Source organism: Zalophus californianus, chromosome 1 (assembly GCF_009762305.2).
Source record: "Zalophus californianus isolate mZalCal1 chromosome 1, mZalCal1.pri.v2, whole genome shotgun sequence".
In the NCBI taxonomy this organism is placed as follows: Eukaryota; Metazoa; Chordata; class Mammalia; order Carnivora; family Otariidae; genus Zalophus; species Zalophus californianus.
Window position 1 is genome coordinate 15,050,170 of NC_045595.1, and position 16,054 is coordinate 15,066,223.

A 16,054-nucleotide genomic window follows, 5' to 3' on the forward strand; every position below is an offset into this window, starting at 1 on the left:
CCAAAAAAGAACTCTGAATTTTTGAGTTTTAAAAATTATCACAACAAACATGGTAAAAAATGTTCTGGCAGCACTGAAATATAACGGTTAGTGAAGGTGTCATTGTTTCAGTAGAGAATTTAAAATAAACATTTCACTGTTTACACCTCTCAGACCTACTTAGCCTAACATGTGAGACATCATTCATAATATTATTTAGCAAATACTGCCAACTCTTCTCCAGCAAGGAACCTTTAGTCAATTGCCAGGGCAATGGTTCAAATAGATGTTCTATATTTTCGAAGACATATTGAAAGATCTTTATATAAAGATGACTCCATGGTATCCAACCCAGATTCTTCTGTCTTTTCTGATCTGTCCATTTGCTGCCACTTTTTAAATCCTCAATCCTCTTAGATATCCTAGCTACTAAAATTCCATGTTCATGGTCTCTACTTTCTGAGTAATCTCTAGAACAAAATATCATTTCTAACATCAGCAGTCCCTTGTTATCTCATCACAAAGCTCCTCACATAGAAACCAGGTGTCCAACCACACAAAGATTCCTATGTACCATGACGGGTGGGGCACCTGTGCTTTCATTCGTAAGAAAAACCTTCCAGCTTCCTCTCCCAATTTCCCTAGAGGGCAAAGTCCAACCCTGTACGCACACCCATAAGAGAACCATGGAGACAAGAAACAACTGATGTCCAGTCTACTAGGAAGTGATCATTTATTTTGGGCTTAAGAATATGGGCAGGTACTTCTTCCCTGTACCCTCCTCTGGCCCACCTCCCTAATCCCACTATGCTCATGGTGCCATCATCGTAGTTCTTAACCATGTTCTGTGGTTATGTTGACCCTAGAGCCTTTCCCTCTGCCTGTGAAGCTTCTCTGGGCAGAAGTTGTGTTTTATTTGTTTTAGTGTTCCAAAGTTGGCACAAAGCCCATCCATGGTAAGCTCTCAATAGTTACCTATGAGACAGTATGGAAGCTACTAGCTGAGAAATACATTTGTTAGATGATCAAGCTGTCAAGGGTTACTGTATTTTCACTTTTTGAGAACAGGAAGGCTCCTTAAAAGAGGGACATTTGGAAAAGTCATCAGATCCTTGCTTCAATCACTTTGGGTTAACTTTCCCCCATTTATCCACATGACCTCTTTAAAATCTGTACCATACCCTATCTTGCCTCACCTTAATGGGCTCCTTCAGTGACCCTATATTCACCTTGCAGGTATCCATTCTGGATATCCAAGGCCCTACTCCCACTTGGCCACCGCCAGGGCTGGCTCCCCTCGCCCCCCCCCCCCCCCACACAGCTGTCTATAGCTCCCAGCGACCACACCATCAAGCCCAGGCTTCCTGCCATTGCTGGGAAGGGCTGGGGACCCTGGGCACTGTGGCCCTCGCCAGCGCCAGTTACCAAAACTCTGCCCCCTCCTCTCTTTGGGACAATGCTCCAGCGACCACTTGGGGCAAGGGGGATCCTGCAAGGTTCTGGGTCAGCGTCTGGTCAGCCCCAGAGAGAGGGGGCACGGGTGGGATCCTTGGGGTGGAGTAAGGACGCCTCGGGATTAGTGGGCACTCACTCCCGGCCCGGACCTTTCCCACCGAGAACGAAGTAAAGAGGGCTTCACCGCCTCTTCTTTTCAACCACCCTAAGGGACTAGGGAAATGCGGGACGGAGGGCGGGGGGTGGGGGGAAGAGGGGAGGAGAGCAAGGAGACAGCCCCTCAGCCCAACCCTGACGTCCGCCTCTCCTCGCTCGGGGTCAGTCTCTTTCAGGTCTCTCTCTCTTTCTCAGGTCTCTCTCCTTCTCAGGTCTCTCTCTCTCTCTCTCTCTCTCTCTTACACACACACACACACACACACACACACACACACACACGCTCTGCTACTTCAACTCCAGCTCTGAGCAAACTGCGACGCGCGCCTCTGCCACTGCGAGTCCTAAGCTCCGGCCCCGGCCCGCGCCTCTGGCCTCACCCCAGCCTCTTCACTCAACCCCAGTTCCCCCTCCCAACTGACCGTGAAGCCGGAGGCAGTTCCCCAGTGCCAGGCCCCCGGTGGGGCTCCCTTCGCCGCCGCCGTCGCCTCCCCCTGCAGCCCCCGACCCGGGACCCGACCTCGGGCTGCAGCGATGGCTCCCCGGCACGAGGCGCCGCGGCTTCCCGGACTCGTCCAGACACCGGGCGGCGCACAGGAGAAGCCCATCGAGCTGCCGGCGGTGGCGGCAGCAGCGGTGGCTGCAGGAGCGGCCGCCGCGCAGGCTGATGACGCACGGGCGCGTGGGAGGGGGGCGCGGCCGGCGCGGGGGCGACGCGCGCAGATGACGTCGACGAGCGGGGCGGCTCGGCAGCATGGCGTCCGTGGCGCTGAGTGAGGCGGAGAAGGTGTATATCGTGCACGGCGTTCAGGTAGCTACGCCGCGGCGTCAGCCACCGGGTCCCCCTGGCGCTGCGGGTGGCGGCGCGCCCTCGGTTCGCTCGGGAGGAGGCGGCCAGGCGGCGTGCTGGGTTTACCTGGTGATTAGACAGCCCTGCGGCCGGCGTTTGCAGTACGAAGCCGGCAAAGCGTGTGTATTTAGGACCCCACGGCGAGGGTCCACTTAGGACTGTGTGTGTACTTGAAGCCTTCCGCGTCTACAAGGTTCCAAACCTGGGTGGAAAGGCAGTCCCTGAGGCCGCTTCTTAGCGAGGGAGCACCGCCCTCAGGGCCTTCGGGAGTCGCATCACTGGGCTGAGCCTCGCTTTTCTCTGCTACGAAACGGGGGTTGGCGGTAGGCTTCTGGCCCGCTCTTACCTCGTGGTTGGGAAGCACAGGGAGAGAAGGGAGTGAGGTGAAAGCGCTTTGAAAAATATAAATTTCCTTACAAATAAAGGGGGAAGAATGTTTAAAAAGCGGCTCTACAGCCAGTGGCATTTAGTTCTAAGATCCTTAGAGGCAGCTGTAACTGTATTTAGATCTTCTGTGGTCAGTTTTAAGTTCCTGGAGTCAAGACCACTTCAGAGCGAGAGTTGGGAGAATGTTGGGTGTAATGAGCTACCAAGGAAAGCCAAGTGTGTCCTTTCCAGGTTAGAGATTTGTAACCTGCCCAGGTTAGAGACATCCCCAGACGTCTCGGTAAAGCCTAATGAGAATCCTGAACTTGGCTGTAGAGACCTAATCATTTTGCATTTTACTTTTCACATTCAGTCCATTATGGTCAAATTCAGCTTCTGGCGTCCCCTTTCCGTCAGCCATTGATTCCTTTATTATTTCAAAGATGAATAAAGTAAAGGCAACGGAATATAACATATATGCTAAGGGAGTGGCATAGTTAGTGGAGGTCAAAGGAGCTATACAATTTTGGGGGCTGTGATGCTCTGAAGGCTTCCCTAAGGAGGCGGAATTGCTCCCTTAAATCCATGTCGTGTCCTTCCTGTGTATATTTTCAGGACTCCGTATTCATTCATTCAACCTAGAACTAAGCTAGACTCAAGGGATGGGAAGGAGGCTGCCCTTATATAGCTCCCATGCTAGAAGGAAGAGACAGAAATTACAGATATATTTTTGTGTTTGTATGTAAAATTGTACTAGTAGCTGTGAAGGAAAAAAAAATCAGGGACCTGGTCTAGTCCAGGAAGTCAGAGTAGGCTTCCCTAAGGAAATAGTATTTGAAATGAGCTCTCAGCATACTTAAGAATTAAGTAGGCTTGAGCCTTCCAGGAGGAAGAGATGCCGAATCCAAAGGCTCTTGGAGGAAGTGTGGAGCCACAAGGATGGGCTGGGGGTAGTGGTGGGAGATCAGGTTGTGGAGGTGGCTAGATGCCTGATCTTAGGGGGTTTAGAGGTGCAGTCACTTCTTCCTCATGGATCTTGGTAGGTAATAATCTGTTATTTGGTACCTTTAAAACCTAGCCAGTGGGGTGCCTGGGTGGCTCAGTCGTTAAGCGTCTGCCTTCGGCTCAGGTCATGATCTCAGGGTCCTGAGATCGAGCCCCACATCGGGCTCCCTGCTCCGCGGGAAGCCTGCTTCTCCCTCTCCTTCTCCCGCTGCTTCTGTTCCCTCTCTCTCTGTGTCTCTCTCTGTCCAATAAATAAATAAAATCTTTAAAAAAAATAAAAAAAATAAAACCTAGCCAGTGTCCAGTGCTTAGTAGGTACTCAGTGACATTGATTGAGTAAGGTGGGTCTTAAAAGGGAGGTCAGTTGGACACTCTTCATTTTTAAAGTTAAACCTCTGTCTTACCAGTACCATGAACCTAATATTAGGGCCACACAAATGCTTTGCTCTGTGTGTCATGGAGCCACGCAGAGTAACTGACTTTAAATAAATCTCTTCGTAAGGACTATTAGTGTTGGCTACAAATTTGCTATATTTATGGAGGAGGGAAACAGAATTGACACCATCTGAATAAAGGTCAGAAGGCAAGTGATTAAGCTTCCCATGGGATCTCCACTGACTCAGTTCTAAAATCACCTCAACTTTTGTTTTGTTGGTCTTTGAGTGCAGGCAGTGCATCTTATACATACCTAACCAGAATCCTGTTCTTGCCTGTTATCTGTAGACCTACTTGTGTTTTTTTGTTTGTTTGTTTTACTTTTCACCTTTGGTCCAGTACGGTCAGTTTTAGCTTCTGTCATCCCTTTCCTTTCAGCCTTTGATTCCTTAACTATTTCAGGGATATTTCATCTTGGTTTGGTAGTAGTTAGAAACAGTTGAAATTATTATTATTTTTTAAAGATTTAATTTATTTGTCAGAGGGAGAGAGCAACAGAGAGAGGGAGTGCACACACAAGCGGGGAGCGCGGCAGGCAGAGGGAGAAGCAGACTCCCCAGTGAGCAGGGAGCCTGATGTGGGGCTCGATCCCAGGACCCTGGGATCATGACCTGAGCCGAAGGCAGACACTTAACCAACTGAACCACCGAGGCATCCCAGAAGCGGTTGAAATTAACCTCACAGTGTATGTTGAGGACTCAGTTGCTAGGAAAGGTAACCAACAAACTCGCTCAAGCGAAAAAAGTATACTTTAGAGGGTTACAAGTGTTATTCCAGGAATTCAGGGTCCTCTTCAGGCTCTCCCTTGCTCATCTCTGCCGCTTTTTACGCCTCGTTTTATTCTTACCTCTCTTCAGACTGGTCTTCTGTTTCTCAGGCCATGTAGTAGGAAGAATGTGGCTACCTCTCAGCTCCTGGGATTACAGTTCCTCTGTATATAAGAAGCGATCCCTTCTAGTTCAGTTCCATCGTCATGTTTCCAGGGAGAAAAATCTCTTTGCTTCGGCTTGGGTCAGGTGAAAGGATGGACAGAATCATTAGGCTTAAAAATGGCCACTGGGAGGATGGGGTACACTTGAGAGAAAGCAGTTTGTGAGCAAGGAGGATGAATCCTATCAGGTCCTGGGAGAGTATGGAATCCCATTCAGGTAATTCAGGGGGCTTATGTGATGTGACTCTTCATAGTGGTGTGGGTGGCTTTCAGGGAACCGACAAGAGAGACTGAGGGGCCAAAGACTAGCAACCACAGGGAGTGGCTGTTACCCTTAGGCTGAAGGGGCCAAGGGAGGCAGTTGTGTTACCAGGTGCCAACGATAGCTAGAACTGTAGAGGAAGAGCTGTTCAACAGAAATTGTAGGCTTGGCCAGATGAAAGCACGCTCAGAAATGTGGCCCCAGTTAGGGGGAATAGGGATAGGGGCGCGGGGAGCAAGTCCCGTGGCGGCTCCTGGCGTCTCCTTTTGGACCTTCCCTTGGCCAAACCCAAACACAAGCCAGTAAAGGGAGTCCAGGTGATGCAGTTTGGAAGGAGTTAACCTGGTGCATTGAGGGTGAGTATTAATTATCCCTATATTAACAGGTGAAGAACTGAGCTCAGACAGGGTCTAAGGTCACACAGAAAGCACGTGATGGAGTGGGGACAGAAATCCAGATCTGTGTGATTGCAGAGCCCATGCTTGACTTTCCTGCAGTTCTCCTACTGCAGTGAAAGCCATTGTCTTCCCGTCCTCAAATCGGGTTCCCAAAGCAAAGGCCAGAGAGAATCCCCATTTCTACTTCTCTTTCTTTCTCTTTCCATCTGGTAGCATGTGAGCAAACAGGAAGGAAGAGGGGACGTCCTAGAAGTTCTGGACACTGCTCCACCCCACACCATTTTTCTAGACTTTAAATAGTGCATGATATATACTGTATTGTTATCTTTTCAAGCAGTATTTTTCCCACTTTCTTTTTCTAAGATTTTATTTATTTGTGAGAGAGAGAATGAGAGACAGAGACCCTGAGAGGGAGGAGGGTCAGAGCGAGAAGCAGACTCCCCGCCCAGCAGGGAGCCCGATGCGGGACTCGATCCCGGGACTCCCGGATCATGACCCGAGCCGAAGGCAGTCGCCCAACCACCTGAGCCACCCAGGCGCCCTTTTCCCCACTTTTGTTATAAGTTCCTTTAGAGCCCTATTTGCCTTTCTTTGTACAGCTTTTGTTTTACCAACTTGTATACCAACTCGTATCTCAAACTGTTTTTCTCTCTATTTGCAACATTCAGGAATTGTGGGGGGCAGATTTTAGAGTTGGGTGCAGAATCTAAGATTTACCCGCTTTCGAGTTTGAGTAACTGGCTAGATGTGTGTTTTCTTCAGGAGGAGACACAGCTAACCTCCATCTCAGCCCAGTGATTTCTGAAGTCTTGAAGTACCTTTTATTTACCCGCAAAGTGCAGATTCCCAGGCTTTACCCGGACCTTCTGACTCTGTACCTTTGGGGCTGGAGCCTGGAAGTTGGATATTTTCATAAAGTGTTGGGAGACTTTGATGCCGGCAGCAGACATCTACGGGCAGACCACCGGCCTGGTCCAGCTGAGTCTGCTGTGGAGTCTCTGCTCCTGCCTGCCTGAGGTCACGTGGTCTCCTGCTGTGTTTGTTCGCAGGAGGACCTGGGAGCCCGAATGGGCAGGGCTTCTTTCCCAGCTGCGCCCTTTACAGTGAGAGCGATTTTACCTGAGTTTCAGAGCTAGCTCCCTCTGATAAAATGAGACTGTATCCATCTGGAGGGCAGAATGGGGTTGTGAGGAATAATGAGATGGGGAAATATAGAGTACCTGGCATGTGGTCAACCCTGAAGAGATGTTGGCTCCTTTTCAACCTTGTTTTTTCTTTTTTTTTTTAATCTGATATTTTTTTTTAAATTTTTAAAAAAGATTTTATTTATTTATTTGGCAGAGAGATACAGAGAGAGAACAAGTAGGCAGAGAGGCAGGCAGAGGGAGAGGGAGAAGCAGGCTCCCCGTCGAGCAGGGAGCCCGATGCGGGGCTCGATCCCAGGACCCTGGAATTATGACCTGAGCTGAGGGCAGCTGCTTAACCGACGGAGCCACCCAGGCGCCCCCAACCTTGTTTTTTCCATCAGACTTATGGCTTTGTGCTGAACCATGCACACTGTATTCCCAACCTTCACAGTGACCGCACCAGGGTTTCAGCCTGGGGCTGTTGAGGGCTAGAGATTATTAAATTATCTTGAGAAAAAGCCGATTTGTGGCAAGGGCTAGAAAGTCTTGAGGCAGCTCCAGGGCATTGCATCTCATGGGCTCCACCGTGGATCCTGTGGTCCCTGTGACAGTCTGCTTGTCTTTATGTCTGTGGTGACACCTCCACTTCTCTCTCCTGAAGTATATCTCTTCTCTGCAGCACTTGCTGTCCAGCTTCCCTTCATCATGGTAAAATCTGTCACTGCCCGACCCCCCCAGCCCCGGCCTTTCTTCTGGGTGGCCTCTTCAGCCTCCCTCTGTACCTGACCTGTCAGTTCCTCTTTAACTCCCTTCTTCTCAAGTATTTCTCAGGTCAGAGATCAGATTCTAAGGAGAGAGTCAGTTTCGTGCCAGGGGAGCTGGTTACTCTCTGGATTGTATGCTTGGGGTCAAGCCCCTACCACTGGCTCCGGCTCTTGGGGGCGGACAGTGACTCTGTTCTGTGGTCTCCGTGGAGTGGGAGGCATGGTAGGCTTCTCAGAGGTCTGCTTACTGGTGCCGTGGCCATGACCCGGACATTAGACTGGCCTTCATAGGTTCAGACCAGGCCCTAGCGATGGATTAGCCCCTCCAAGAGGCATTCCTCTTAGGGCCTTGTCAAAGCCATCTTACAGAATTTTTCCTGGCAGTTGAAGGGAGGTGTAGCTCAGCCGATGGTTTTAGTTTCTTTTCTGTGGCTCTAGCTTTCATTGTAGGCATCGTTGGCGGAACAGTGCAAAAGAGGGGGAACAAGGCTGAGACTGGGGTCTTTAGCTGTAAAACTGAGCAGTCAGTATTCAGCTGCTCAACCCGGCCATGCAGAGCTAGAGCCAGCCCCCAGGACTCTTGGTTTTGAGCCCTGTGCCCTTCCCATTTACGGGCCCTGGGCACAAAAAGCCTGCACCCAGGCACTTTGTGAAGCGAACGGAATCACATCCTTGAAAGGAACTGCAGACTACTCAGTGCGCTTGGAAGGTGAACGAGGATCGACATCTGGTTTTGCCTGCTGTGCCTTGGGCCACTGCCTGCAGAGCTGGATCTGATGTGGTCCTTCTCCTAAGTGGGGTTGCATTCTAGTGGGAGAAGCATTCTAGTCTCCATTCTGTAGCAGGTCCAAGGTGCTGGACAGGTCAGAGCAAGGTAATGGGGGGTTAACCTCACTGCCAAGGCCACAGTCTAAATTCTTCCAAGCGTGTTAGGTTAGTAGAGCTGACCTGTCAGCTTCCTTTAGTGAGTGATAGGACTGGGTTACTTGAGTCTGAGGAAAGTGGCTCTGGGTGGAGTCCCTTGTCCTTCCACTCTGCCACAGGCAGTGAAACGGGTGCCTCAGTGACCTACCTCATCCATAAGCTCCCTGCAGGGCTGTTGTCGAGGATTTGGTGAGCTACTACCCGCCCCAGAAGCAGGAGAAGGGAACTGTGCAGGGGGCACTTCAGTGTGCTACACTGTGCTGAGGGTCCCCTAAATGATTCCTGGCTTTTGGGTTCTCCTATAATTCTGTGAGGTTGGGGTGATTCCTGCTTTCCAGACAAAGAGACGGACTCCAAGCTGTTGAGGAGCTAACTTGCGCAAGGTCACAAAGCTGGTATGTGACAGGAGAGATTTAAAATATAGCCTGGGTGACCATTGGTTGAGCGTCCAACTCTTGGTTTTGGCTCAAGTTGTGATCTCGGGGTTGTGGGATGGAGCCTAACATCAGGCTCCGTGCTCGGTGGGAAATCTGCTTGGGATTCTCTCTCCCACTTCCTCTGCCCCTCTCCCGAACATGCTCTTTTTCTCTCCCTTGCTCTCAAGTAAATAAATCTTTAAGAAAAAAAAAAAAAAAATATATATATATATATATGGGTTGGAGGTGACTCTACCACACCACACCCAACTAGCAGGGGTGTTGTGATTGGGTGAGAAACAACTGGAAAGTCACTGGGCGCTGTCCCAGCCCCCTCTATCAAGAAGGACAACCCTGTCCTCCACTCCATGGTGGTGCCCAGCACTTGTTGACATCTGTGTTGGGTTTTTGGATGGAGCTTTCACTGCAGGGCAGCCCCTGTTTAAATGGTCACACATGAATTAATTCCTTTCTTCTGAGTACTACTGGTGAATAAACATTTTGGTAGGGTGTCTGGCTCTGAGCCAGACCAAGCAGGTTTGGGTAATTTTTAAGCCTTTTATGAGGAAAGCTGGATTAAAAAAGAAAAAAGTCCTGAGTGCAGTGATTCGTGGACTAATTTGTTTTTTTGGTTTTTCTCCTATTCTCTTGGGTGCTTTTTTTTTCTATGAAAAATATATATATACTCTGTGCATCCTTGGAAAGGAAAATGTGTAGCTTTTTGTTTGTTTCTTACTTGTCACCTGAGCCTTTCCCAGTGATCCTTCCCCAGGGAGCAGAGTAGTTTAAAGGCTAGAAAGACAGTACCTGGTAAGGCCTGGTTTTCTGACCCCCTCCCAGCCCCATCCTGGAACAAGGCGTTGTCGCTACAAAGGGTAGTGACTAGATCTTTCCAGAGAAGTGGTATTTTAAAGCCGCAGTTAGAAGCCCTGTCACCTTGTGGCCTCCCTGCGTTCAGAGTTGTTTTTTGCATCATTAGGACCAACTGGTAGAGCCAGCAGTTCACTCTTTGAGGGAGGCCTGTGCTGTCTCCTGTGGCCCAGGGAAGAGACCCTTTAGGATGCAGGGGACCATGTGGAATTGTGGGTTAAGAGCCCTGGCTTGGAGTTCAAGTGCTCCTTATTGGCCATGTGACCTGGGCCAGACATTTAGCATCTTTCAACCTCTTTCCTCATTTGTAAAATGGAATGAGAAAAAGCTATCTTATAGGGTTATTGTGAGAGTTAAATGTGTCAACTGTGTAGCGTTCCTAGCACGTTATCCCAAATATAGTAAATGCACATTAGAGAATAGCTACTATTAGTTTTTGCAAATTATTGTGGCTGTTTTAATTTATAGATCTGTAGAATTAGAGAAGCACCATTGAGGCCTACTAATTCAATGTCCATCTTTGTACAAAGGAGGAAACTAGTCTCGAGCATCCCGTCCTAGGTCAAGCAGCTAGTTATGGCAGAACCAGGCCAGGAGCCCCTGACTAATACTCCTAGTGATTGCTCACACTTGCACCCGACCTGCAACTCAGGCAGGAGTCTTCTTAACTGATGCTTCTGGGCCCTGTTCTCACTTTCCTCACAGGGCACACCTGGGGGATGGGGCATCAGAGATCGACCTAGGAAGCCTTTCCTGTTCTGTGGGTGGGGTTGTCAAGAGACAGTTACCTTGTTTTGGGATCCTCCAGTGAAGAGGGATCACTTTATGGAGTTCCTCCCTGGAGGTTCATTGCCTAGACTTGAAATTCTTTTGCTTTTTAAGTACAGGTCTCCCCAGACTCAAGATGGGGACTACCTCCAGGGAGGGGATGGCCTGGGGAGTGGACGAGCTGCAAAGGGACTTCAAACGGACTTGTGATGTTTATTTTCTCTGCATTAACAGGAGTGGGATACAGAAAGAGTAGAAACAGGGTAGAAGGTCAGAGCTGGGTGAATGCAGTGCTTTACTGGATTTCAGTGTCTCCAAATAAAAATGTCAGTCATATATGGAGTTAGGCGAGGCAGTTTAAAGGTAAATTTGTGACATTTACGTATTTTAGGACAGTGTTTTTAAGTATTTTGAGGAGCATTAACCCTTTTGAGAATCTGATGAAGCTAATGAGTCTTTTTCTGAAAGAAGAGTGCTTTCAAAAAAAAAAAAAGATGTTTACAAAGAATGAGGAAGATTTCCATGAGCTGATGTGTAGTGATTGCCTGCATATGTATTAGTAAGTGTTTACAAAAAAAAGAGAGAAGCAAAGTATAAAACAGTATCTATAGTGTGTTACTCTTCATATACGAAAGAAAGGATTATAAAAAATATTCATGTATTTGCTCATTTGTGCAAAGGAAATACAGGGACGATGAACCAGCAATTAAACAGACTGCCTGGGGTGGATGGGAAAGAGCTAGAAAGTAGGGCTGAGGGGAGAGTGGCCTTTCCCTGAGCACAGCTTTTCTGAAAACTTTGACTCCTAGAGTCATGGTGATAGTCCACATACCCCAAAAATTAATGAGTAATTTTAAAGTAGCCAGGATGTGAGGGACCCACGTTGGAGCACAAACAGTTACAGATGAACCTCACAGGTGCAGGGGAATAGCAGAGCCACACTGAAGGGTGAGGAAGACAACTGGAAAACAGGATTCTGGGTGGGCAGTGTAAGGCTAAAGAGGAAAAGAACTCTACACAAATACTATTCTCCATTAGTAAATTTGTTTCTCAAGATTTAACAAATACATAAATATATTGTGGATAATGGGAGCCAGGTTTCTCACTTTCTGAGAAAGAATTTACAAATAAGACAAGCGGGAAGGTTAGAACCAACTATCACTGTGAACACGTGGCCTTTTAATAGTTATGTAGATAGACTCAGAAATAAATACAGCTGTGTGGGTTAGCGAACATATATGTTATCTAGCTCTGTCTGCGAAGAAGTTCTGGAAGCAATGATACCCCAGTAGCAATGAACTTACTTAGCAACCAGATCCTGGTTTTTAAAGCACCGTTCTTCAGTGAAAGGAACCAGGACACCTCGGAGAAAGGACTGATCCCATGGCTGGGGCAGGGAGAAATACTAGAGGCTGGAACATCTTGTCTTGTCAGAAGTAAAGATGTGTTCAAAAAAGATCATGGGCATGTTGAAAGAATGCAGGAACCAACCCAGAGGAACCCCCAGTGGCCAAATCTGGAACACTTTGAGCAACAGCATAAGTGATGACAGTATTGGATTACAGCCGCAGCATAAAACAGATATCCATGAATTATATTGATAGAAGTAAATAACAGAAGAAGTAAATACACGGGGATAAGGGGTAGCAGTACGTAGACCATTCTGAAATCCATCTTCTGCAGCAAGGGTCGGCAAACTTTTCCTGTAAAGGGCTGGACAGTGAAGACTTGGGCCTCGTAGGTTAGAAGATCTCCATCACAACCACTCAACTCTGCCATTGTAGCTTGAAAGCCACAGACTGCCTCCAGGAGCAGGCGTGGCTGTGTTCCAGTAAAGTAAAACGTTTCACAGAGGCAGGTGGCCCTTGGGCTGAAGTGTTCTGTCCCTATTCTTGAGAATGCCTGGTTTAGAAGAGAAGAGCTGGGTATCTTTGGCTGTCCACAGAGTGGATTTTGTTGAGTTTAGGGGGGCAAGGGGGCCACAGCTGAGACAGTTGTAGCTCTGACAACACACTTCCTGGCGCAATTTGGGAATTGCCGATTTGGGAAGAGGCAGCTTATTTTGTCTCTCGTTCAGATTTTGTCTGTTCGTGTGCCTGTTTGGGGTAGTGGGATGTAGTATGGACTTTGCTCTTGGTCAGGCCTGGGTGGAAACCCAGCTTCGCTCTCACCAGCCGTGGGACCTGGGATACATCGCTTTACTTCTCTGAGCCTTCATTCCCTCACACGTAAAATAGTAATATCGTTCCTCGCTACGAGGACAGAATTCTGGGTGATTCGCTAAGAGAGCAGGGACGCTGTACTGCCTAGTTCCTTGGGGGAAATGGCGTGAACGAGTTTAGAAGTCTGTTGGTGGTTTGGTGGTGCTTGTATTAGAGTTGTGGTTGTTGCCCTTAGGAAGACCTCCGTGTGGATGGCCGTGGCTGTGAGGACTACCGATATGTCGAAGTGGAAACCGATGTGGTGTCTAACACCAGTGGGTCTGCCAGGGTCAAGCTGGTGAGTACTGTGACCACAGTCTGTGCCCAGGGGGAGGATGGGCAGGCCCTAGGGAGCCAGCCACAGGCCCCTCTGGGCTTTGGGAGTGCATATCTTTCCAGGGAATCCAAGACCCAAGGCAGACTCTGGGAGAGCATCTGTCTAGATCTGAAGGACCCCTTACTTTTTCAAAGGGCCACTTCCCAAGTTCCTTTGCAGGGCTCCTAAAAGAGTCCCCTGGGGTCATAGTTTGGGAGAGGAGGTTGGTGGTTGGGTATCTGGCTACCTGCCCTGAGTGAGGACCCTTCTTGCATATGTCCTCAGGGTCACACAGACATCTTGGTGGGAGTGAAAGCAGAAATGGGGACACCGAAGCTGGAGAAACCAAATGAAGGTTACTTGGAGTTCTTCGTTGACTGGTCAGTACTATGCATTTTTTGGTAAGATTTTATTTATTTGTTAGAGAGAGAGCACAAGCAGAGGGAGCTGGAGGCAGAGGGAGAAGCAGGCTCCCTACTGAGCAAGGAGCCCAATGAGGGACTCGATCCCAGGACCCTGGGATCATGACCTGAGCCAAAGGCAGACGCTCAACTGACCAAGCCACCCAGGTGTACCACCGTCTTTTTTTTTTAAGTAGGCTCCGTGCTGGGTGTGGTGCTCAATGCGGTGCTGGAACTTACAACCCCGAGATCAAGACCTGAGCTGAGACCAAGAGTCGGACGCCTACGCCATCCAGGCATCCCTTATACATATGTTTTTAAAGACAAATGATTTATATTTTTTAAAAGATATATTTATTTATTTGAGAGAGAGAGCACGTGTGTGTGCGAGCTGGGCAGGAGGGGCAAAGGGAGAGGGAGAGAGAGAGAATCTTCAAGCAGCTCCCCCCTGAGTGTGGCCTGAGCTGAAATCAACAGATACTTAGCCAACTGAGCCACCCAGGCGCCCTAAAGAAAAACGATTTAAAAGAAGATTCAGAGACTAGACCTCTGGTTTCCTGTTGAGCCCACTTTTATTTTGTATTTAGTCATCATTCCTGCAGGCAGCAGGTATTTCCTGTGTTCCTCCTAGGTGCCTGGCACTGGGATATGTGGAAGAAGGCCTTGGCTTGAGTCCTGCCCTTGTCCTAGTCACGCGGTCAGTGCTGGGCCTCACTGTCCCTGTCGGAGAGAGGAGGGCATCGCCAGGCAGCCCGGCACATGATGGTTCTAAGAGTCAAATGAAATGGTGGGTTTTGCGATGCTTTGAAAAATATCAAACGTAGATAATAAGGGTCATTTGGTCTAAAATGCCCTGTTTCTCTTCCTGCTCTAGTTTTTTTTTTTTTTTTAAAGATTTTATTTATTTATTTGACAGAGAGAGACACAGCGAGAGAGGGAACACAAGCAGGGGGAGTGGGAGAGGGAGAAGCAGGCTTCTCGCGGAGCAGGGAGCCTGATACGGGGCTCGATCCCAGGACCCCGGGATCACGACCTGAGCCAAAGACGCTTAACGACTGAGCCACCCAGGCGCCCCTTTCCTGCTCTAGTTTTGCAGAAAACTTCTCATGACTTGCTTGGCAGAGAAAGGACGAGGGCCAGCCAAACAGCCTGATGGAGGGAGTGGCAGCAAGGCAGGCATCATGGGTGCTGGGAAGAGCCGGGACTCGGCACTTTCTGCAGCCAGCTAGCCTTCTCTGGCCAGCTCTGTGACCTCAGGCTGGTTACTCAGTCTCTCTGTGCCTGAATTTCTCTATCTAAAAAATAGCGATAATGATACTGTTGTGATAATGAAGAAAGGAAATGAGGATGACAGAGTGAGCACCAGCACAGTGATTGGCTCCCAGCAGGCTTTCAGGAAGTGCCCCCCCCCCCCACTGCCTCCCCTTCCTTGGGCTCTGGGCTCTTTACTCTGTTGCTCGCCCAGTCCCATCTTCTGTCTATAACTTCACTTCTAATTAGGTGGTGACAGCAGGCTTTCTTGAGGTGGTAAGGATCTCTATTAGCTCATGCTAGGTGCAGGTATATAATACCGATTCTGTATTAGAGTCCCCAAGACCACCCCCATATTTGGAGATTTTCTGGAAGGACCCACAGGACTCATATAGTTGTACTCTTGGCTGAGATTTGTTATAGCAATGGAAATGCAGCAACATGTGTGTGATGATTCTGCCCAAGAAAGCTCATTAAAGACTTGGCACCCAAGATTTTTATCGGGGCTGGTCCCATGGGCACCCTCTGCTTAACACGTACCAAAATTCCGGACTCCAAGAAGGAAAGCATATAGTCACCTTACCATATTATTTGTACAAATAGTCCAGGCACAGTGGACCATAGTTCACTGTTGACTGGGAACGCTCTTATTGTCACGTTCCCAGATGGCAAATGAGGGCCCACCTTGCAAGCAGTCCCTTCCAAAGATAGCAGCCTTGGGCCTGCTATGTGCACCTTTTCGGCATAGATGCTAACCCACAGTTTATATGGTGAGTTAGAGTCTTCTGGTCTTCTTTCAGACTCAAAGCTTGGTTCTTGGGGCGCCTGGGTGGCTCAGTTGGTTGAGCGTCTACGCTTGATTTCAGCTCAAGTCATGATCTCAGGGTCGTGGGATTGAGTGACGTGTTGGGCTCCACAGTGGGCGTGGAGCCAGCTTAAGATTCTCTCTACCTCTCCCCCCACAAATAAATAAATAAAATAAAATAAAAAGAAGCTGGTCCTCACAACATTGCTATGAGAGAGATGACCAGTGTTGAGAGAGGGTAAGTGAATTCTGCAGAAGTCGTGTCAGCTCAGACTTCCCCTGGTCTGGGTCTTTGCTTGTTCTACTCCATGCAGCCCGCAGAAGCCAGCTTTCCAGGGATATTGTGCTCAGAGTTCTGAGAACGTGTCTGCCTTCAG

At 48.8% G+C, this 16,054-nt stretch overlaps 2 protein-coding genes across 4 annotated transcripts in view; one reads left to right on the forward strand and one right to left on the reverse strand.

Moving 5' to 3' along the window:
- Positions 1-2,147, reverse strand: part of ZDHHC3 (zinc finger DHHC-type palmitoyltransferase 3) — a 55,746-nt gene extending 53,599 nt beyond the window's left edge. For both annotated transcript variants that reach the window (XM_027582839.2, XM_027582843.1), the window contains exon 1: positions 2,010-2,147. The gene's annotated coding sequence lies outside the window, so the exon portion shown is untranslated. The remainder of the gene's footprint in view (positions 1-2,009) is intronic.
- Positions 2,148-2,282: 135 nt separating this feature from the next.
- The window catches only part of EXOSC7 (exosome component 7), a 35,898-nt gene continuing 22,126 nt past the window's right edge, over positions 2,283-16,054 (forward strand). Inside the window, exons 1-4 of one of the 2 annotated variants that reach the window (XM_027582837.2) lie at positions 2,283-2,398; positions 13,101-13,202; positions 13,506-13,600; positions 14,253-14,408. In XM_027582837.2, coding sequence (XP_027438638.1) covers positions 2,342-2,398; positions 13,101-13,202; positions 13,506-13,600; positions 14,253-14,408 — 410 coding nt within the window. In that variant the 5' untranslated portion in view covers positions 2,283-2,341. The remainder of the gene's footprint in view (positions 2,399-13,100; positions 13,203-13,505; positions 13,601-14,252; positions 14,409-16,054) is intronic. The other variant, XM_027582838.2, reaches the window with a different exon arrangement.